Here is a 22,558-nt window from a genome sequence, read left to right as displayed (position 1 = left end):
CCGGCACCTCTTTTTCTAGGGGGAAAGCACTGCTAATTGGATTAAAGATTTAAATGTACTACTGGGTACAAACTGCCCATGGATCCTCTAATCCACCACGCCAGAAATTAATGGTAGAAATGTAAGAGCCTCCTGGATCAAGCCGGTGACACATCTAGTCACATATTCTTTAATTAATTCTAATTATTAGTTTGCTTTTTCCTCCCTTTTTAAAGTACTTATTAATGTCTGTAAATAATGACAAGAAAGGGGGAAAAATTGGGCATGCAAACAAAAGAAAAGAACAGGAAAACATACTGCAAGAAACCAGTGTTTTTGCAATACAGCACGCCTTTATTTTATTTACAAATGAAGACACGCATGACTGTACGAGGCATCCTGTTTATCCCAAGGTGTGAATTTTTGTGAAAGTATGTTTATGTTGACATGTATTCTTTGTCTTTAAATTTCTGTTGGAGTACTAGCAGTTGGGAAGCAAGGGAAACAATGATGTCGACTTTTCATTCCTTCATTTGTATGTGAATTCCTTAGCTTATGGAAATGTTTCCTTGCAGGAAGAACCCACATCTAGCCTTTGCCACTTAGAGATGTTTGTGCTGCTGAAATGTCTGGCCCGGATCCTTGCTTTTTGGATTTCTCTGCTAGACCAAACCAGGACAGAATCAGACCACTCTTTTATTACATGCTTAAGTTTATTTTTCTGAAGTTCTACATGTATTCAACAAACCATCAATTTTAAAGGATCTATTAATGCTTCGCCCTCTACACTCAAAGGCCTCTGCTTCTGCTCCTTCCCATAGGCGCTGACAAGGCAGCTTATGCTGGTTACATTACTTACTTCCTCTGGATCATCTCTACAATATGGTTACAATCTCTGGGTAGCCAGCCATCCATCTACGGTAAGATCAGACATGTGGTGGTCTAGGATTGCAGAGGGTCAAAGATCTGTTACTATTTCTGCAGCAGGGACCCTGTGTCATCTGAAACAGCATGAAACAGGAGCTTTTTAGCCTCCTGTCAAACAGCAAGCCAGCAGCAAATTCTTTATTAGTAAAAACACAATCTGCACAGCATTGGCTGAGTGTCAGGCCTAGTGAGCACAGCAGCTCATCTCTGGTAGGTCTCATCCCATCAAATCCTTGCCTCTCCACAGCCATCTAAGTCCCATCCTCTCCAGGGCTTTCCCCAAGCAATCAGAGACTACTCCTGCATGCAACCTGCTGCTGCTCCACCCATTTTAGCCCTCTTCTGGTTCTGGGAGACAAGCAGAGAGGGGAGGTTGTCGCAGCAGGAGGGAGAGACACACACGGCTCTTCACCAACCTGGCTCTTAGCCTCTCCCCGCCCACTTGCTGATTTCAGCTTCTGCCTCTGATTCCAGACTTCTCTCCGCAATCAGGTCAGAGGGAGTCAGCCTCAGAAAGGCTGCTGCTTAGGGTGATATGAAGGGTCAATTGTGCAAGGCCACCTACACCTCGTCGGTAGCAATTCCATCTTCTGCATTTCCGCTACAGTGCCAATTTGCCCTCAAATTTAAAACCCAGCCAGCGAAAATTCTGTGGGCGAATGGGCATTTGGGCAGCACCCAAAATGCCGACTCTGTGTCACATTTGCCCACGTCATGCGTCCTAGGTCCCATGAGATTCTGCTTCACAGCAGGAGTGAGCAGGGGAGGCGGCTCGGGAAGCTGCGCCACCTCCAAAGGGAGGGAGCAAGTGCTTCAACCCAACTGAGAAGGCAGCTGCAGTAACAAGTTTGACGGAAAAGGGGGTGGCTGACATTCCCCACACCATGGAGCCAGCAGCCTGGAGGAACCCATGGGGCAGCTAACAGTCCATCACTGACTTGCTGCGGAGTGATATTAGATAAAGCCTCTGCAGCTGGGGCACACTAACAGGCCCGAAAAGGGGGCAGCTAACAGCCTGCTAATGCCATGAAACTTGGTAACCCTGTAATGCCAACAGCCCTGGGATGCTAATAGGCCAGGGGTGGTGGTGGTGGAGGAGGAGGAAGGACAAAGCTTGGGAAGGGGAACCTAACGCCACTCCCCCCGATGGTTCAGCAGGCAGTCCTAACTTTTACCTCTTCCCAGGCACTTGGGTTCTTTGGCCTCTTGGGTGGCCAACGCTGTACCTTTCACAAGGAGATCTGACAAAGAACTGAGCCAGGAGTGGAGGCCGGCTGCAATTTTACTCTCAAGAAGTGGACTGGAGTGTAGCTTGCTGGCCCTGTCCAGCCTGCCCCCTGAGTGGTGCCAACCACACAATTGGCCAATTTTATGGCAGGCTACAATCCCAACTTTTTGGCTGGCGTGAAGAGGACCCAAATGGGATTGCACCAGCCAGGAAAATCACCCAAGCGCTAGTCTCCCATCAGATCATGCTGGGGTTTGATACTCCACATTTCAGCAGCATACTCCATGGTTCATTTTGAGCAGGCATCCCCAAACTTTGGCCCTCCAGATGTTTTGGACTACAATTCCCATCTTCCCCGACCACTGGTCCTGTTAGCTAGGGATCATGGGAGTTGTAAGTCAAAACATCTGGAGGGCCGCAGTTTGGGGATGCCTGATTTTGAGGCTTGCTCAGGCTGCTTTTGTACTGTAAGCTTTGTGAGCATGCTAAAGCAGGGTTTCCCACCCTTGGGTCTCCGGCTGCTGTCTGACTATAACTCCCAACATCCATCACTAGCAGAACCAGTGGTCAGGGATGATGGGAATTGTAGTCCCAAAACAGCTGGAGGGCCGAGTTTGGCCATGCCTGTTCTAGAGCCTCCACTCCCATTAGGTGAAATAGGAATGAGCTGTGTATATCCAAGCAAAACACAAGGCAACTGTGTGAGCCATCCTCATCCCTGGAAATAATGAGCTAAAGGCATTCCAGTGACAGTGAAGAAGATTAGCTCGGGAGCTGGTTACGAACAGTACCATCCAAACGCTTCACAATTCCATGGGTTTTCTGCATCTCCATGGTGGGGGCCCCTCAGCCTTCAGGGAACCGGCTTCCTCCCCACCCCCTTGGCAGCAGCTGAGCAGAAGAAAGGAAAATGAGTCTTCTTACCAGTTAGAAACTTTAATGATCACATCGAGAGAACAAAGAATCCATTTCCTAGGAATGGCGGTACTCCCAAGGAAGAGTCCCACCCCCTTACCTCCCTAGTCACCCACGTCACTACTGCTTCGTGTAACCTGATCTCATAACCACCGTGCTATAACCACCGTGCTTTCCAGTATTTCCCAGCTTCTGCCTTCTGAACCATGTCCCTCTGCAAACCACTGTTCCAAATCTATACTGTCCTCCTGCTCCTGGGAAGTTTCAGGATCCTGATCAGGGGGAGGGGGAGGGGGATTGCTCCTCACTAAGGTCCCTGACACTATTACAGGAAGGAGTTGAGCGCATACCAGAACCTTATTTGTGGGCAAATAAAGCCCATTAAAGGGCTCTGCTCCCCCAGTGCAACCATTCTTATCTATTCCTCCCTTTCCTAGCTCATATCAAACTTTGACAATAGCTCATATGGACAGAGGAGGAAGCAGATCAGCGAAGAAGAAGAAGAATATCTTGATTTCCTCTACACTTTCACCATTGCAATCTATTCCCTTGGAGGCCTGATTGGGTCCCTTCTGGTCAGTTTCATGGTGGACAGATACGGCAGGTAAAGAGAGAATATGTTTATGGGGCTATGGCACAGGGGTGGGTCCTTTTAGGCTTTGCAGGACAGATGCTTCTCTGGTTCTAGCCTTAGAGCTGCTTACCTGTCAGTCGCCAAATGTCACAACACCATTAGGTGATTGGGTGCTTTGAAGTCCCAATATCAGGACTTCAAAGCATCACACAGGAGCCCATGGTGGTGCTCTGAAGTGCCCAAGGCTTCCGTTTTAACAAAGCTGATGGGTGGTAGAACCAATGTCTTATTTCCCTTGCCAATGCCGCTTTAAGGCTCCTCCCCATGCCATTGGCAGCCATGTCTCTATCTGCCCCACACCTGATGTTACAAATGAGGTCAAGCAAAGACAAGTGGGTGTGGTTTGAGGGAAACAGCCTCATAGGCCAAGTCTGGCCTGTGGGCTGGAGATTCCCTGCCCCTGTGTAGTGGGATAGGAGGTGTTTATTAGGGGATATTGTGGGGGGGATGCAAACAGATGTGAAAATGTGGAGAGCTGAAAAAACAGGAAATGGAAATAAACAGATTTGCCCAATCCTAGCCAAGATGCAAAAGCAAATTGCTATTCCATGTGAAGTTGGCTGCTGAAGTCTCAGATGTCAAGGAGAGGGTTGAATGGGGTTTACAATAGTTGGGGGTTTCCGGGAGCTCTCCTGCCTTGCATAGTTCCTTGGATCCCTCCCATAACTAGTAAGAATAGACCAAATTGCCAACCCAAAGACCCTACTGCAATTCAACAGCTCCTCTCCTATTTGTTTGATGCTACTGTACATGTATTGCCACCCTCTACCTCTCCTACCCCTTTTCACTGTCTTTTCAGGAAAGGGGCCTTGGTAATAAATAACATTATGTCTATATTCTCTGCTGCCTTCATGGGATGTTCTGCCGTGATACATGCCTATGAGTACACCATATTTTCACGCTTGGTCACTGGAATATGCTCAGGTGAGAGAGGGCCCTGGGCTTAGTGGTTTTAGCAAAGCCACTTAAAACAATGCAAGGGGTATTATCAGGGTTAAATTCCAGCCAGGCAGGAAGCACTAGAGGAGGGTTTAAAGCTGGGCTGGTGAAGGGTGTGCCCTGGGGAGGGGGGTGCATCTTGGGGAGAGTCCTGAAGGCCAGGTAGAGAGGCTTGGATGTTGCATTTGGTCCCCAGCCCAAAGATTCCTTGCCTCGCCTTCAAATATTTATTGATTATTGCAATGTCTATCCCCCCCCAAAAAAGGTAGCAATTTAAATGCACGTTACATCATGGACCTATCTCCGCTAGCTGACGTGCAGGGGCACAGAATGCCACTCTGCAGAATGCCACCCAATGCTGGGGTGAATATCAATTGGCCACCTCCACCCAGCTGGAGAACCTCCCATGTTCCTTGAAAATGTTGCTGTGTCTCAGCATATATATATATAATCTCTGTGCTGTTAATCGTCCCTTTATCTACCTTCTAACAAGGACTGTTCTCCTGCATCGTCCCACTATACCTTGGAGAGATATCCCCTAAAAACTTGAGGGGGTCCATTATGACGGTTCCTATGATCTTTGTCACCGTTGGCATCATGGTCTCACAGATCCTTAGTCTTAAAGAGATCCTCGGGACTGAGAAAGGTAACTTTGGCAGGTCATCACAAGGGATGTTGGAAAGTTTCAGCAGAAACGGGAAAAGAAGCAGGACTTGTTGTGGGTGCTGCTGGCCAGGATGGCGATGATCTGCCTCCACAGTTCCAAATACCTGTTGCTGGAAGCCACAGGAGGGGAGAGGGCTTGAATCCTGCTTGTGGGTTTCTCACAGGCATCTGGTTGGTCACTCTGAGATGAGGATGCTGGACTAGATGGGCCATTGGCCTGATCCAGCAGAGGTCTTATAATCTTATGTTTATGTGGTGATGAGGATGATAATGATGATGATGATGATTAGGGGAGCCAACTTGGGCCCCAGATTATGGGTGCCCAGCGTGTGTGAAGTCATGATGTCAGGTTGTAATGTGACGTCATGATGTCACGCCTGTCCCCAGGCCTCAGAACGTGATTTGTGGTGGTACCAGAAGTCAGGTTCCAAGACCTCGGAAGACCTCGGAAAGCCCCCCAATTTCTGTTGCCACTGGAAGTCAGGTTCCGAGGTCTCAGAAGGCGGAGATGCTGTCCGAGGCCTTGCAGGACCTCAGAAGTTGTTGGGGGGTTGCGGTGTGGGTGCTGAGCACCCACAACAATTTTTTTGTGGGTACTGAGGCATCCAGAGCCCCCCATACTTGGCACCCCTGATGATAATAATTTTATTATTTATAGGCCACCCATCCGACTGGGTTGCCCCAGCCACTCTGGGCGGCTCCCAACAAAGTATTAAAAGCACAATAAAACATCAGTGATGTTTGCTTATCCATCCCATGACTGGAATGGAAATCAACCAATCTGGCCAACAGGATACTTATTGTTGTCGTGGCTTTCTGTTTGCAAATGATGCATCGTGGATTATGGTCCATCCATGTCAGGCTGCTGGTTGTCCAGGAATGTACAAAGACAAGGGAATGTTTCTTACTGTCCTATTTTTATTCAGTATTTACAGAGAGAGGTTATAGAACCCAGCCTCTTGGATAATGGTGTTGTCCCGAGTGAATCTCTGCCCAGTCTCTCCCACTTCCTCATTTGTCACTTCTACGGGTGCTGCTATGTGCCCTCTGTCTTTGAGCTCTTTGCTCTCCTACTTTCAAGGCTCGCTGGGTTCTGGGAGAGGGTGGGTCTAGAATGCTTTCAAAAGACACTGTGTCTGTCAGCTGTCGCCCCTGCTGTTGCTGCTTCCTCCTCATCCTCCTTCTCTCCCATTTCTCCATTGGAGAAATGTAAAGTACTACACTTGGGCAAAAAAAAATGAAAGGCACAAGTACAGGATGAGTGACACGTGGCTTGAGAGCAGTACATGTGAAAAGGATCTAGGGGTCTTGGTAGACCACAAACTTGATATGAGTCAGCAGTGTGATCATGTAGCAGCTAAAAAAGCCAGTGCAATTCTGGGCTGCATCAATAGGAGTATAGCATCTAGATCAAGGGAAGTAATAGTACCACTGTATTCTGCTCTGGTCAGACCTCACCTGGAGTACTGTGTCCAGTTCTGGGCACCACAGTTCAAGAAGTATACTGACAAGCTGGAACGTGTCCAGAGGAGGGCAACCAAAATGGTCAAAGGCCTGGAAATGATGCCTTATGAGGAACAGCTTAGGGAGCTGGGCATGTTTAGCCTGGAGAAGAGAAGGTTAAGGGGTGATATGATAGCCATGTTCAAATATATTAAAGGATGCCATATAGAGGAGGGGAAAAGGTTGTTTTCTGTTGCTCCAGAGAAGCGGACACGGAGCAATGGATTCAAACTACAAGAAAGAAGATTCCACCTAAACATTAGGAAGAACTTCCTGACAGTAAGAGATGTTCGAGAGTGGAATTTGCTGCCAAGGAGTGTGGTGGAGTCTCCTTCTTTGGAGGTCTTTAAGCGGAGGCTTGACAGCCATCTGTCAGGAATGCTTTGATGGTGTTTCCTGCTTGGCAGGGGGTTGGACTGGTTGGCCCTTGTGGTCTCTTCCAACTCTATGATTTCCCAACTTTCCCCCTCATCTGCCTCAAACCCCTGCTGTAAATCTAAACTGTCTTCCTCTTCTCTGGAAGGGTCAGGCTGGGGAGGCGGTTTCCACCCTTCCTTCTCTGCCCAGTCCTTGACAATCCATGCCGCAATTTGCATCAAGTTTCCTTGGCACCAAAACGAACAAAATGTAGTAGCGTAAGGGCAACGTAATTTGCGGCATTAATTGCACAAATGCCGTGGGTTACATAACTCCCACACAGTGGACAGTGAGAGGGAAAATATCATTTTTGGCAGAAGACAAACTGCAGCAGAAAGGAAACAGTGCCGCTTGAGTTGGAAAGAGAGTGGAAAGGAAAGTGATGCCTTCTCTCACCCCTAGTCATAACTGCATCTTCTTGTACAGGTTGGCCGCTATTGCTGTGCTTCACTGGAATCCTGGCAGTGTTTCAAGTCATCATCTTGCCCAGCTTCCCCGAAAGCCCAAGGTTTCTCCTGATTCAGAGGAATGATGAGGCAAAAGCCAGGCAAGGTACAATCGCCTTGAGCTGCACAGGAACATTACGGCATGGGGACCCTACATAGATGCCTGTGGGAGTCTCTGAGCAAAGGCTAAGTGCTTCCTCAGACCTTCCCAGGAGACACGAGGGGTGGAGGAAGATAGGAAGCTTCTCCCAGTCCCACCAAGAGATGCCAGGGACTGAAACTTTAACCTTCTGCATGCAAAGCTGTGGCCAGAGCTGGGCACCCTGCCTGCCCTGCCATCGGCACTGATTTCAGGCAAGATTGCCTCCATCTGGGGTGAGATCTCGCCTAAAATCACAAGAGATCTTGTGGAGTGCGCAAGATCTCACACGATTTGGGGTCAAACCCCCCCAATCAGTGCAATCTTGCCTGAAATGAGCGCTGGTGGCAGCGGCACTTCTCTGCTGATGGCAGAGGTGGCAGGCTGCATGGAGGTGGCAGAGCAGGTGGGGGCAGCGGCAGCAGCAGGGCAGGGGGGCAACACATAGGAAGCTGCCTTATACTGAGTCTGACCATTGGCCCATCTAGCTCAGTAAGAAGAGGCGTTGTCCACGCTGACTGGCAGCAGCTCTCCAAGCAGGGGTCATCGTCCCCTGCCAATCCCTACTTGGAGATGCCAGGGATTGAACCTGGGACATACAAAGCTCTACCACTATTCTTCTGCAGTGTTGTTTCTTCATCTCTTCCTGCCCTGGTGGCTCAACATAAATCCTTTCCCCGCTCCCGTCCAGTCTTGCAGAGGCTGAGATGCAAGGATGATGTGGAAAGTGAGCTCGAGGAGCTCCACCAGGAGAACGTCTCGGTAAGGGCGGAGAAGGAGATGAATGCGGTGAAGCTGCTGTGCAACCAAGCAATGCGTTGGCAAATCATCTCCGTGGTCATCCTCATGAGTGGCCAACAGCTCACAGGTGTCAATGCGGTAAGAGAGGCAGCTTCCCAGTTGGGTTAGAAGGCTGAGCGAGTATTAATAGTCATCCGAAAAACCACTCATGCAGAGATGCAGCAGGGAACCTCCTTTTCTGTGTGGTGATCCCAGCTCCCAGAAGACTCTGGTCCATGTCTAGGGCACCTGTGAACTCCCAGTGGTTGCTGAACTACAGCTCCCATAATCCCTGACCAGGATTGTGGGGGCTGATGGGAGTTGCAGTTGAGTAACATCCTGAGGGCAAAAGTTTCCCCATCCCTGGACTAAAGGCTCCTGGGAGCTGAGAACATCTCCCAGGAAAAAAGGGGTTCCCTGCTGTGTCACTGTATGAGTGGCTGCTTTGGCTTGCAAGAAAGGCAAGCCATAGGTGGCTCAATAGAGTTACATAAAATTATGCAATGTGTGCAAAAAGTAGATAGAAGTTTTTGTCCACCTCTCATCTACAGATGGATGAGAAATTTGATTTGGCCTTCATTTCAATGCGGACTTGCCTGATTCATACTTTCTGAAGCAATATCAGAACCAAAAGACAGCCCTCCATCAAAATCTACACTCCTTTGAATTTTGCAATGCAATTCTCTGTTGTACTAACTAACATGTCTAAAAGTGCATACAGTAGGATTTAAGTGTGCATTAAGGTGCCTCTATTGGTGAAAATAACACAAAAATATGTATTATATTAAAAGTGCCTTGCAGGTATGTGCATTTTAGGGGAAACTGTATCCAAAAATATGTTTAACTGGGAGAAAAATGCACTAAAATGCTGATGAATTTTTAGGAGGACTTGTGGGGGGGGAGCATGCTGGTGAAGAATAAATGTGTAGAACTGGAACTCCAAGTTGGAAAAATGAGAAACCAGGAGAAACCAAAATGGACAGATTCAGCCATTCCTAACTACAAGCACTGGTGGGATTTTGACTACAGCTCCCACAATCCTCCCTGATTTTTGGGCCACGCTGGCTGGGGCTGATGGGAGCTGTAGTCTAGCAACATCTGGAGGGCCCCAGGCCTCCTCGTGCACACATGGGTTAATGACATGTTGCAGTCTACCATCCTGTTCTCACAGCGGCCAACCAGATCCCTCTGGGAAACCTGCAAGCAGGTCCCATGCCCAAGAGCCCTCTCTTTTCCTGTGGTTTGCAGCAGCTGGTATTCAGAAGGATTGCTGCCTCCAACTGTGGAGGCAGGGCAGAGCAATCATGGTGAGCAGCCATTGAAAGCCATGATTTTGTCCCATCTTCTGCCATAGTTGTGGTTTGCTTCCAGGTGTTCTATTACTCAGAGAGAATCTATGCAACTTTGAGGATCAAGAAGCAGGAAGCCCGGTATATCACTGTGTTGTCAAGTATTTTCCTCACAGTCTCGCTGATGATCGTGGTAAGTCCCAATCTGTTTCAAACGGTGTTAAAATTGCGCTGTTGTCACTTCAAAGAATCCCGGGGGGAACTTTCTGCACATGCCCGCATAGGACATCTGCATATGCTCCAAATGTCCCTATTTTCCAGGGACAGTCCTGAATTTACAGGAGCTGCCCTGGTTTTCCTTAGGACGTCCCTATTTTCATCAGAGAAATATTGGAGGGTAAGGTAAAGGTAACGGACCCCTGGACAGTTAAGCCCCATCAAAGGTGACTATGAGGTACGGAGCTCATCTCACTTTTCAGGCCCAGGGAGCCGGCGTTTGTCCACAGACAGCTTTCTGGGTCATGTGGCCAGCATGACGAAACTGCTTCTGGTGCAACGGGACACCGTGACAAGCAAACCAGAGCAGCACACGGAAACGCCGTTTACCTTCCCGTCGCAGCACTACCTATTTATGTACTTACACTTTGATGTGCTTTCAAACGGCTAAGTTGGCAGAAGCTGGGACAGAGCAACAGGAGCTCACCCTGTCAGGCGGATTCGAACCGCCAACCTTCTGATCAACAAGCCCAAGAGGCTCATTGGTCTAGACCACAGCGCCACCCGCGTTGGAGGGTATATGGAGTTATGGGACCCCTGAGCCATCCAAAGGCAGCCCTGTATATGGAAGTTACACCTGTTGATTCCTGGTGGGCTCATTTTATTCTCTTTCTCATTTCTGCATGCAAACTCTCCCTTTTCTCTCTGTTCTTATACCCTCTAGGTTTATACAGTAGATTCTGTGGGGCGAAGGATCCTCCTCCTCACTGGATTTGGGATATGCAGCATCCTCTGCATTCTGTTAACCATGACCCTTGAACTTCAGGTTTGCTGCTCAAAACCTGGTGTGATTTAGCGAGTGTCACCCAGCAAGGGAAGAGCTGTAGCTCCATCACAGAGCACCTGCTTGGCATGCAGAAGGTCCCAGGTTCAGTCCACAGCAGCATCTGAAACCCTGAAGAACCGCTGCTGGTCAGTGTAGACCAGGGTTTGCCAAACTTGGGTCTCCAGCTGTTTTTGGTCTACAGTTCCCACCATCCCCTGACCACTGGTCCTGCTAGCTAGGTATGATGGGAGTTGTAGTCCAAAAAGAGCTGGAGACCCAAGTTTGGGAAACCCTGGTGTAGACCAAACTGAGCCAGATGGAGCATTGGTCTCCTTCAGGATAAGGCAGCTGAAAATCCACTCAGATTTGGTGTCAGGTGGAAGAGCGGGAAGGAATGTTGTTGGCAGGTCTTTGCTGCAAAAATGTACCGGTATCTGGCTCTTGAATTCCCAGTGCATTCCCAAACCTTGATGCTCTGCAGCAAGTGCCTTGGAACATAACCCCCACATAAATGCTGAGTTGCCTGTATCTTAATCCAGGGGTGGGGTCCCTCAGGCTAGGGGGGGGCGCAAATGCGGCCCTCTGGCTCTCTTTGCCTGGCCCTCAGAACTTTCACTAGGTACTTTCTGACACTGAGAGCTGTTCAACAGTAGAACAGAATCTTTCTTGCAAAGTGGCGGGCTCTCCTTCCCGGGAGGCTTTTAAAGGTTGGATGGCCACCAGTCAAGGCTTCTTTAGTTGTGATTCCTGCATTGCAAGGGGTTGGACTAGATGGCCGGGGGGGACCCGTCCAACTCTATAACCCCTTGCTCCACACACTTTTGCCTCTGTCCCACCTGCCACTGATTTGTGGTTTGGAAGGGAATGTGGCCCTCAATCTGAGAAACACTCCTCCCTCCTGCTTTAAAGCAAGGCGTGCCAGGCACTCTCATTCATACATGTCTGAAGCACGCTCAACTTTCTTCAACAGGACACCATGCCATGGATGAATTACATCACTTCAGTCTTTTTCCTCCTCTTGATCTTTGGGCACGTCCTTGGGCCAGGTAAGGACTCAGGTGACCTACAGAGTTCCTTCAAAGAGGCAAACAGAGCAGGCCGCTTATTTTATTTCTCTTTAAGTGTTTTTTTTTTTAATAAAAAAAATATTTATTGAAAAACAAAGAGTACATAATTACAAGTGCACAGAGTAAGATTAGACATAAAAAGAAGAAAAAATGGTACTCATGTAGAAAACAAAACTAATAATGATGATGATGGAGATAATAATATTCTATACATTACAGAAGAAAAAAGAAAAAGAAAATTGTTATTGTAGTTAACCAGACCTTAACCTAATACAGTGGTACCTTGGGTTACAAACACTTTGGGTTACGGTACATTAAATGTGCATTAAAAGTATGGCCTTTGTGAAGGAACATTTTACAATTAGATCTTATCATGGTAATGTATTCTGTATGTACTTATTTTGGTTCTTTTTATTGTGTGAGCATGTCTGTGGCCTGCTTGGTCAACGAGCAAGAAATCTGGATTCATTTTGAAATATCTATATGCCGCTTTTGTAGGGAAAGCCCATCCAAAGCGGTTTACAACAATGTAAAGAAACTACTACATTAAAAAAATACCATGACACAATAAATATTACAGAAAATAAAAAGTAACGCAGAGTCAGAATTTCCATAACAATTTAACTGAGTTTTACTCAGAGTAGAGCCTTTGAAATTCATGAACCATTAGTCATACCCATTAACTGAACACGACAGCTATGTTCCACTTCCACCCTGCAAGGCAGGATATCTGTGAATGCCAGCTGCTGGGAATCACAGGTGAGCAGAGTGCAGCCGAGCCCATTTCCTGCTTCCAGGCTTCCCATCGCAGGTGTTTGGTGGGTCACTGTCCAAACAGGATACTGAACTAGCAGACCTCTTATTACGTTCTTGACTTCAGTAGGTCTGCTCCAGAGTAGGTATAGCACTGAATGCAGCCCATACCATCCTAGCGTCCGCCCAGCAAACAGGACAAAAAGTTAGTCCTGAGCATAACTCCCTATTTCTAATGCTCACCCACAGTGTCCAAATACGTCACATCCACATCATAGAATGCATTTACCTCAAGAGCTGAGGCCCTACCTGCCTGAGCACTGTCTCACCAGAGTGGTACATTCTCTGGTTATCTCCTGCTTTTTTTAAAAAAAATATTTTATTGATTTTGCATAATAAAGAGAACATACATAAAAAATACATAACCAATTTTCCACCTACTTCTGTCCACCCTCCACGGGCCCTCTCCTCCCACAAGAGGATCCCCGAAAAGCGGGCAGTCGACAGTGGTTCATTTTATGATTGAATTTCTACCCACCCCTCCCTCCCACTCCCGGAACCCCCCTCTGCCACCAAGAGACTCCAGGTTGGCAGGAGAGATGAAAGTGAGTATCCATCCCACCATCTATCCACACTTAATCCCCCCTCAAAAGGAATAAAAAACAAAAACTAGAAAAAAAAGAAGAAAGAAAGAAAATACATAAAAAATAATAATTACTAACTAATCATTTTCCATAAACATTGTTTATATATAGGCTTCCCCGATCTCCCCCCTATCTGATTTTCATTTTAAATCTCATTTAACAGTTTTCTTATCATTTTCCTCATTCTATTTCAACCTTCCAATCATATATTCATATACCATCCAAAGTCTTTATTAACTTCTCTTTTATTCCCATTTCTCACACCCTCCCTCCCCCAACCCCCAGGACTCCCCCTGCCACGAAGAGTCCCAGAGGGCGAAAGGAGGCAAGGGGATGATTCTTTTTCCAATTGGGTCCCTGCCCTCCCCCTGCCCCCCCCAACCCTGAAGCCCCCCCTGCCACCAGAAGCTCCTGGTTATCTCCTGCTTGACTACTGCAATGTGCTCTGTGTGGGGCTACCTTTGAAGGTGACTCGGAAACAACAACTAATCCAAAATGCAGCAGTTAGACTGGTGACTGGGAGTGACCGCCAGGACCATATAACACCGGTCCTAAAGGATCTACACAGGCTCCCAGTACATTTCTGAGCACAATTCAAAGTGTTGGTGTTGTTCTAGCCCTAAACAGCCTCGGCCCAGTATACCTGAAGAAGCATCTCCAGCTCCATTGTCCAGCCCGGACACTGAGATCCAACTCTTGACGGCCTTATGACAGTTCCCTCACTGCAAGATGTGAAGCTACAGGGCACCGGCAGAGGCAGCCACCCTGTGGAACGCCCTCCCATCAGATGTAAAACAGATAACCACTTGACTTTTAGAAGACATCTGAAGGCAGCCCTGTTTAGGGAAGTTTTTAATGGTTGATGTTTTGTTGTGTTTTTAATATTTTGTTGAGAGCTGCCCTGAGTGGCTGGGACAACCCAATCAGAAATAATAATAATAATAATAATAATAATAATAATAATAATAATAATAATAATAATAATGGCGGCAATGGCTCCCCTGCAAAAAGAATCCTGGAAACTGTGCCCTCAGTGAGCTACCATACTTAGCAAACTATGGTGGGAGTTTTCCAGGGAACTTTGCTACTATTTCCCACCCAGTGATCTATACTTATGGTTTATAACCTTAAGGAAGGAAGGGTTAAGGAACAATTTTCATAACGTAATGGACACATTAAGTTTTTCTCGTCACGTGAATAACGCGTTATAAAAATGTGACACTCGAGGACTCTGCAGAGCAACCAGGACCTGGCAATAGGAAAACTGCATTGTTAAAAGGAAGCAACGTTTTTAATTTACCAGTATGCCCTGTGACGTTTTAGAACTATATATCGTTCTAATAATGTTTAAAAGGTCAGTGTAGATCCACCCAAGGTTTGAACTAGGCCCTTGTGAGCCCTTAACTGCACGGCACCAGTTCCTTTCGAATCACTGTGGATGAATGAGTGAGTCCATGAAAAACAGCCTTGAATTCTTTCTTCCCCGCCCAGGTCCCATACCCAACATGATCATACTGGAGCTGTTCCTCCAGCCATCCCGCTCCGTTGCCTTCATGCTTGGGGGCTTTGTGCACTGGTTCATGCACTTCATTATGGGGATGATATTCATTCAGATAGAGGTGAGTTGTTTAGATGAGAAGAGGGGGTGGTCTGAACTGGTTCGGGAGCACAGGAAGATGCCTTCCACTGAGTCACACCATTGGTCCATCTAACTCACCCAGGTGAGGATCTTTTGGCCTGCCAGGTGTTGTTGAAGGTCTTCCCTTATAGGCTCGTCAAACCAGAGTCCGCACATCTTCCAGAAACTGCAAATGATGTCGATTTTTAACATGAAACTACCTGGAAGTGGACAGAATATTTCTTACCTATATATTGCATTTATATCCCACCTATCCCAGCATGCCTGGGTCTCCCCCTCATCTTTCCATTTCATCCTCACAAAAACCCTACGAGGTAGCTTAGGCTGAGGGTTCATGACAGGCCTAAAGTCACCCAGTGAGCCCCATGGAGCAGTGGAGATTTGAACCCCGGTCTTTCCCAGCTCCTGGTTCGACACTATAACCACTCCACCCCACTGGCTGTGTACCAGCGGTGGGGAAATACTGGCCCACAAGATGTTGCTAAAATAAGTCCTACTCCAGGGAGAGCTGCTGAAATTAATGGACCTTAGTTAGCCATGTCCATTCACCTCAATGGGTCTACTTCGAGTAGGACTATCTGTATATTTGTTGTTGCTGGCATCTCGAGAGACAATGGAGTGGAGGTGAAGTCAAACTGCTGCATTAGTAGCACCAAAGTGACCTCTCTGGGGTGCAAGCCTGGGTAGAGTGTATGGAGCTCCTGGGCTGCTGAGATGGCAAGGCACACACACACACACACACACACACACACACACACACACCCTCAGCCTCAATGACGTGGTCCAAAGGAAAGCAAAGTAATATGCCAGGCACCAGCTTGGCTCCAGGAGTTGCCAGAAGGAGGCGTACAAGGCACCATCCAACCATCTTAGAGACTCCACTTGGGATTTGTGTAGGGTTTTCTCCTTAGCCTTTTCTTCTCCTGAAGATATCCCACAAGGCAGCAGAGGTTTAGGATAACAGTTTTCCTTCTCCCAAATGGGTTGCCTTCCCAGGTGTGCGAGTCCTATCTGCTCCTCACCGGAAGTTGGGTTCAGTGGGCTTTCCGAGGTCTTGCGAGGTCTCGGAACCTGATTGCCACCACAAATCAGTTTCCGAGGCCGGGGGGGGGGGGTGCCTGCATGACGTCATGACCAGTGGTGGGGAAATACTGGCCCGCAATACCTGGCATCATGACTTCACGCATGCTGGGCACCCATAATCAGGGGCCCGTTGGCTCCCATCATCATCATCACATAAACATAAGATTATAAGAAGACCTCTGTTGGATCAGGCCAATGGCCCATCTAGTCTAGCATCCTCATCTCACAGTGGCCAACCAGATGCCTGTTATATATTGTGGTCATGCCCACCTCCATTCCCACCCCTACCCCTCTCATTTTCTCATTTTCTCATTTCGACATTCCTTTCTAGACACGGATTGGTTCCTACACCTTCCTCCTCTTCTGGCCTCTCTGCGTATTCAGCTTCATTTACACCTTCAAGGTTATCCCAGAAACCAACGGCAAGACCTTTCTGGAGATCAAGAAGTACATGTCAGCCATGGCCAAGAAGGTGAAGGTCCAGGTCCAGGTCCCAATGCGGCGGATGTCAAAGGTATTTTTAATCTTTTGCTGGAAGCCGCTCACTGTGGCTGGGGAAACCCAGCCAGATGGGCGGGGTATAAATAATGTTGTTGTTGTTGTTGTTGTTGTTGTTATTGTTATTATTATTACAGGACAGGGACAGAAGGCGGTCGACACACCACAGCATCAGAAGCGACAGTGTCAAAAGCGACAACGTCAGAAGGGAGAGCGTCAGAAGGGAGAGCCTCAGAAGGGAGAGAAGCAGGAGGGAGAGCAGCAGACGGGAAAGCGACAGACGACGGGAGAGCAGCGACAGACGACGGGAGAGCAGCACCAGACGGGATAGCGAGAAACACAAAGAAAGCCCCAAAAGAAAACGAAGACCGACTGTCACTAATTAATGCTGCCTGCCCTTCGTTGGTATACAAATGACGGTTGCTTCCCTTCCTATCCAAAGCCTACTCTTTTTCTGTTCAGACTTTTCTACTCTCCTACCATGAATTACTGCTATTATTATATTACCAAATACACACCTAGTTGTAGAGTCAGTTATATATATATATATATTTATATGTATATAAAATCACATTAGAAACAGGTAACAAAAGACAATCATTTGCAAACACCCTAGTGCAATATTTTATACAGCAATCCCTCACTTTACTCAGGGGTTCGGTTCCAAGGGTTTCATGTACACATGACAATCAAATCTAATCCTTGGAGCTGCCCCACTCCTCCAGCAAAGCAGAGAGCTTAAAAGGTCATTTTGCACCGGGTCCACTCAGGGTTACCTGGCACAAAAAGAGCTTTTAAGCCCTCTGACTTCCTTGCGGGGTAAGGCCCTCTCAGTACGCTGGCTATGGAAGGCTAGGGGTGCTCGCATGAGACCTCACGAGGAACTCGCATTGCTCCGCAATATCTCGTAAGAACATCCCAGAGCTTTCCAGAGTTGGTGTGCCCAGTGGGTCTTGCCCAGCAAGCTTAAAAGCACTTTTCAGACCAGGTGGCCCCGAATAGACCTGGCACAAACAGAGCTTTTAAACTCTTCACTCTGCTTGGGACTTCCCTTGTGCAATTTCAACCTCCCAGGATTGAACTCACGTGTAAAATGAGCAGTTACTCTTTTCCATATCTACTTCTCCTACAGTACTATTGTTCTATCTCATTCAAGGATTAAAAGGTATTAAAGAACAATTATAAGGAGGTATATTATCGCACACCGAGTATTACTCATTGCTGTTTTGTTCTAAGTCGGTGTCAGGTTCCCATCTCAAAACACAACGTCTCTTACTTGAGAGTTAAGGGGAGATCTTTATATAGGATAACAGCAGTATTGGCTCAACAGTCAAGCACTGGGTCTGGAAGTCAGGATTCTGAGGTAGTCAAGATCCCAAGGTGAGTGGGCATGGCAAGAGGTTCATAACTGAAGAGACACTACAAAGATGTCCCAACAGTTGATGTGCTCTTCCCGCCAAGCTCTTAAAGACAAGGCAGAGTGAGCTCATTCACAATACTCTCTTGCCCAATGTTCTGGGTGGGTGAGTCCCCAGGTTAGACAATGCCGCTATCATTATTATTACCTTTATAGCCCACATTTCCTCCAATTGTGGTGTACACAATTCTACCTCTCTTCACAACAACCCCATGAGGTAGGTCAGGCTGAGAGATGGTGACTGACCCAAGGTCACCTAGTAAGCTTCATAGTCAGCTGGGGGTTTGAACCCATGTCTCCCAAGTTCTAGTCCAACACTCTAACACCAGCCTGGCTCTCTGGTCATCAGTCTCCAACTCTGCCTCCAGCCCTACCTCTGCCTCCAGCCCCTTCCCCTCGCTGGTCAAGAGGGGCAGGGGAGAGAGCCAACAGTTCTGCTCCCCCCCTTGTACCTAACACAGGGACCTTCCTCCACCATCCCTAGGTGCCAATCTTACAGCCCGCCCACCTGCTCCTCCTTCTTCCTCCCATCTTGGGCTGCCAAACCAGGCCAGATTCCAGGGCTTGCCAAGGATATTTTGACACCTGAGGCAAACCACAAAATGGTGGGGGGCACCTCCCAACCAGGGCTAAAGGGGTGAGGGAAGATCTAATATCAGGAACAAGGACGAAATAAAGATCTGTATCAAAAGCAAGGGTGGGAAGAGACGAGCAGTGCCTCCTTATTCGCCAAGATGCCTCTGTAGTGGTGGCATTGGGGGGCTGCTGGCTTCCAATGAGCAGGCTGGGGCTGTTGCTCTCCCCATGGCAATGGCAGCAGGCAAGGCATTAGTTGGAGGCTGAATCTGCTGTCCCTGTGAATGCTGCCTCCTAAAGCGGTTGCCTCAACTTGCCTCGTGGTTGGGCCAGCCCTGCCAAATCCTTACAGAACTGAGGGGCCCACAACAGTAAGCCTTGTCATTTACGTAATTTCCCAGTTCCCACCCACCCAATCTACTGTAGCTGGAAGATTTTTGTTTTTCCAGAACTGGGCCATGCATCAACATTATCTTGCCCCAATCAGCACATTGTATTGGGAGCTCTTAGCTTCCTGTTTGCAATGTACAAAGGAAGGGTCGTTTTGAGATTTCCTGTGACTGCATCCGGGAGAACTGCCTTAAAAAAAATGTGTCTGTCGGGGAAAATTTGCCCCAAACCCCTGATGAATCTTTGTGAGGGTTTTAAAAATCAGAAACCAGTTTAATGCCCACAACAACCCTGTGAGGTAGGTTAGGCTAGGAGGCAGAGCCCAGTCCAAGGTCACACTCAATGAGCTTCATGTGGTCAAGAGCAGGGGATCCGAACCCTGGTCACCTATGCCCTAGTGACCTAGTCCAACTTCCCAACCACTACGCCATGCTGGCTCTTTCAGTGGGTCTACTCTGAGTAGGGCTCGGCTAGCGACAACCCAATAATAACAATCTTGCATGTGGCTGAGTTAAGGCTGCCTGGCATGCTCACTGCTCAGCTGCTCAACCAAGATGGGATCCTGCTTTACCTAATTCAATCACCTGGCCTTCCAACTGCCAACAGCTCCTCCAAATGGAATCTTTCAGCGTCTTTCCTCTGATTGGCTCTTCCAATACTGCCTGCCCTTTGATACCATTCTTTCAAGAGAAAACAGGGTGGGGCTGATTTTACCCATCTACTTCCAAGAACAGAAAGGTGAGGTAAGTTTCTGTGCCTTCCAGGGGGTGAGTTGGCTCCCTACAGACAGACTTCACCGCTACCCACTTCTGGGACTGTTGACCCAATGGATTACCTTGGAGGACAACTGCTTTGGTTTTCCCTCCATCATTTCTGACTTGGTTTAAATCTGGGGGTAGGAAACTTGTCGCCCCTCCCCCAGGTGTGGTTGGACCACGACTCCCACCCCTGCTTCCTGTTGGCCATGCTGGCTGGGCCTGATGGGAGTTGAAGTCCAAGAACAGATGGAGCCCACAGGCTCCCTGTCCCTGCCTTAATCAGTTGTAATAAAAAGCCAGAACAGGCACTCATGCAGAGACTGAGGAGGAAGCCTCCTTGTCTGGGTGGTGCTCTCAGCTCCCAGGAGTCTGCCTCTCTGTGTTCGTGATTTCTTTAAACATTCAGGAGACAACTCACAGGCTTTAAGTATGTCCCTGCCACGAGCATTCACTACCACAAGACGTACCTCTAGCTTTTTAGACTTTTTTTGTTTCCCACCTTGGGACTGAAAATATTCAGTGAAAAGTGGGCTATAAACACCACTATTAAGTAAGTAAGTAAGTAGGTAAGTGAATAAATACATGCATTTTGCAGGAGGGTTTCCAGCACATAGCAGAAATTTATTTATTTTATAAAAAAATAAATGAGGGGTGAAATTAAGTTTAAAAAGTTTGAAGAATTGCCAAGTATGTTAATAAACTGGTTGCCATATTATCAACTAAATGAATTGTTTAAAACAGATTAAAAGTTGGGTTTTGGGAACCAAACATCCCAATTGGAGAGAGACCTGCTAGATAGTAATACTAAGGTAATTTCAGAAACGTATAAGATGCGCAAGCAAAAGATGAGCAAGTGAAATCTTCTATGATACACTGGGCAATGGATAGCAAAGTGCAAAGAAAAAGAAGGTACCTTTTTCCATATGTGGTGGACTTGTAAGAAGGTAAAAGCCTACTGGGAAATGATATACAATGAGCTGGAAAAAATCTTTAAGATAACTTTTTATAAGAAACCAGAGGCTTTTGTTTTAGGGATTAGAGATACCTAAACAATATAAAAACTTTATATGTGACCACAGCTGCTCGTATGATATTTGTCCAAAGATGGAAAGAAAACAACGTCCCAACCAAAGAAGAATGGCAGCAAAAAACTATTGGAATATGTAGAAATGGCGAAACTCACCGGAAGAATAAGAAATCAATACGACAGAGTCTTTGATTTAGAGTGGAAATTGTTTATTGAATATTTTATAAATTATTGCAAACAGATACAACCATTAGCAGGTTTAATGTAAAGACGTGCAGTGTGATAAAACTAATTTCGAGTATATGGGTTAACTAATAATTAGGCTTAAGCTGGGAGTTGCAGTAAAGATACTACAAATATAAGAAACCGCAGAAAGGGGAGGAGGGAGGCTGAAATGGGGTGTTGAAATTTGATGTAAATCTTTTTTGTTTGATGGAAAATGGAAAATGATACACACACACACACACACACACACACACGAGAAAAGTGGGATATAAACGCAATAAATTAAACCGATAAATCAAAGTGAACTCTCAGCAAAAACTGGTGATTGGCATACATTTAAAGGGGACTGTAGCTTGTAAAGGGTTCAGGGAACTGTAGGTCCATGAGGGGCAAACTATAGTTCCCATTATCTTTTGGCGGAAGCCATGGGGTTTAAATGCATGGTGTGTACCATAATCAAACCTCTGCAAAAACAAATCGGGAGGGATGCCCAATAAACAGGCTGTCAGGAGGAGCTGTCAGTGGACCATTTAGTCAGGTACAGTATAGGCAAACTCCGGCCCTCCAGATGTTTCGGAACTACAATTCCCATCATCCCTAGCTAACAGAACCAGTGGGCAGGGATGATGGGAATTGTTGTCTCAAAACATCTGGAGGGCCGGAGTTTGCCTATGCCTGGTTTAGCTATTCTTATGTTCTTAAAGAAATTGCAAGACTCAATAACCACCCGACAAAATGTCCCTCTTCTTCCCACCACAGCTGAGACTCAATTATGAAAGCTACCCGAAGAAGCATTGATAGCAAGACAGTGCCGGAAGTAAAGCCCGTAATCCCCAAATGGGTGAGTTTGGACATGGCCGGCTCTGCTGTCCAGCAGGGTGAGAAATGGGAAGGCAGGAAGTGACGTCAAAACAGTGCTGATGAGCTCCGCCAGTGTCTGCTCCATCACAGAATCATTGAATCGTAGAGCTGGAAGGGACCCTGCGGACCATCTAGTAGTCCAACAACCTGCAATGCAGGAATATGCAGCTGTCCCACATGGGGATCAAACTTGCAACCTTGGCATTATCCCCACCATGCTCTAACCCATCCAATGTGACCTAAGAGGCCATTTTTAAGATTCAACCCTCCCACATCAAACAAGCGACATCACACAACCAGAATACTGATTGCTGGGGAGCGTTCTGCTGTTGCACCCAGGTCTTGCTGCATTCTTTTCTAGATGGTGCTGCCGGCTCCCAGAAGCCTTTAGTCCAGCAATAGGGGGACCTGTGGGCCTTCTAAATACTGCTGAACCGCAGCTCCCACTATCCCTGACTACGGACCATGCTGGCTGGGGCTGATGGGAAATGGAGTCCAGCAATACCTGGAGGGCGACAGGTTATATCATCTTGTACCATAAACACTCCTCCTATGAGCAGAACTCTGCCCAAACTGTCTTTAAGATCCAAGCCATTTGTCTTTCATTAACTATGTTCTATGCATCGATGAATGCTTTGCCTGACAGCTGCTCTGCTGCTTTGATTTCCTGCAGGAGGTGTCGAATTCGCTTTTACGAACAGCGCTGGTCACCACCT

At 47.3% G+C, this 22,558-nt stretch overlaps 1 protein-coding gene across 1 annotated transcript; it reads left to right on the top strand.

Moving 5' to 3' along the window:
- The first annotated feature begins 524 nt into the window (after positions 1 to 524).
- On the top strand, positions 525 to 17,668 carry LOC118086832 (solute carrier family 2, facilitated glucose transporter member 5-like). The gene is made up of 12 exons (XM_060276476.1): positions 525 to 899; positions 3,487 to 3,653; positions 4,483 to 4,607; positions 5,116 to 5,268; positions 7,635 to 7,760; positions 8,485 to 8,672; positions 9,945 to 10,055; positions 10,803 to 10,904; positions 11,875 to 11,950; positions 14,860 to 14,987; positions 16,422 to 16,604; positions 17,663 to 17,668. The coding sequence occupies exons 1-12, from the start codon at positions 819 to 821 to the stop codon at positions 17,666 to 17,668; spliced, it is 1,446 nt and encodes a 481-aa protein (XP_060132459.1). The 5' UTR covers positions 525 to 818.
- Positions 17,669 to 22,558: the final 4,890 nt, after the last annotated feature.

Source organism: Zootoca vivipara, chromosome 6 (assembly GCF_963506605.1).
Source record: "Zootoca vivipara chromosome 6, rZooViv1.1, whole genome shotgun sequence".
Classification (NCBI taxonomy): domain Eukaryota; kingdom Metazoa; phylum Chordata; class Lepidosauria; order Squamata; family Lacertidae; genus Zootoca; species Zootoca vivipara.
Note: the sequence above shows the minus strand (reverse complement) of the source record. Positions and strands in the feature narration are given on the sequence as shown.

Bases quoted from the DNA above. Each gene is read 5' to 3' on its own strand.
- LOC118086832 (XM_060276476.1), top strand. From the start codon at position 819: ATGCTGGTTACATTACTTACTTCCTCTGGATCATCTCTACAATATGGT. The intron at 900-3,486 runs GTAAGATCAGAC...TCCCTTTCCTAG, and splicing joins TAGCCAGCCATCCATCTACG to CTCATATCAAACTTTGACAA. The intron at 5,269-7,634 runs GTAACTTTGGCA...CTTCTTGTACAG, and splicing joins GATCCTCGGGACTGAGAAAG to GTTGGCCGCTATTGCTGTGC.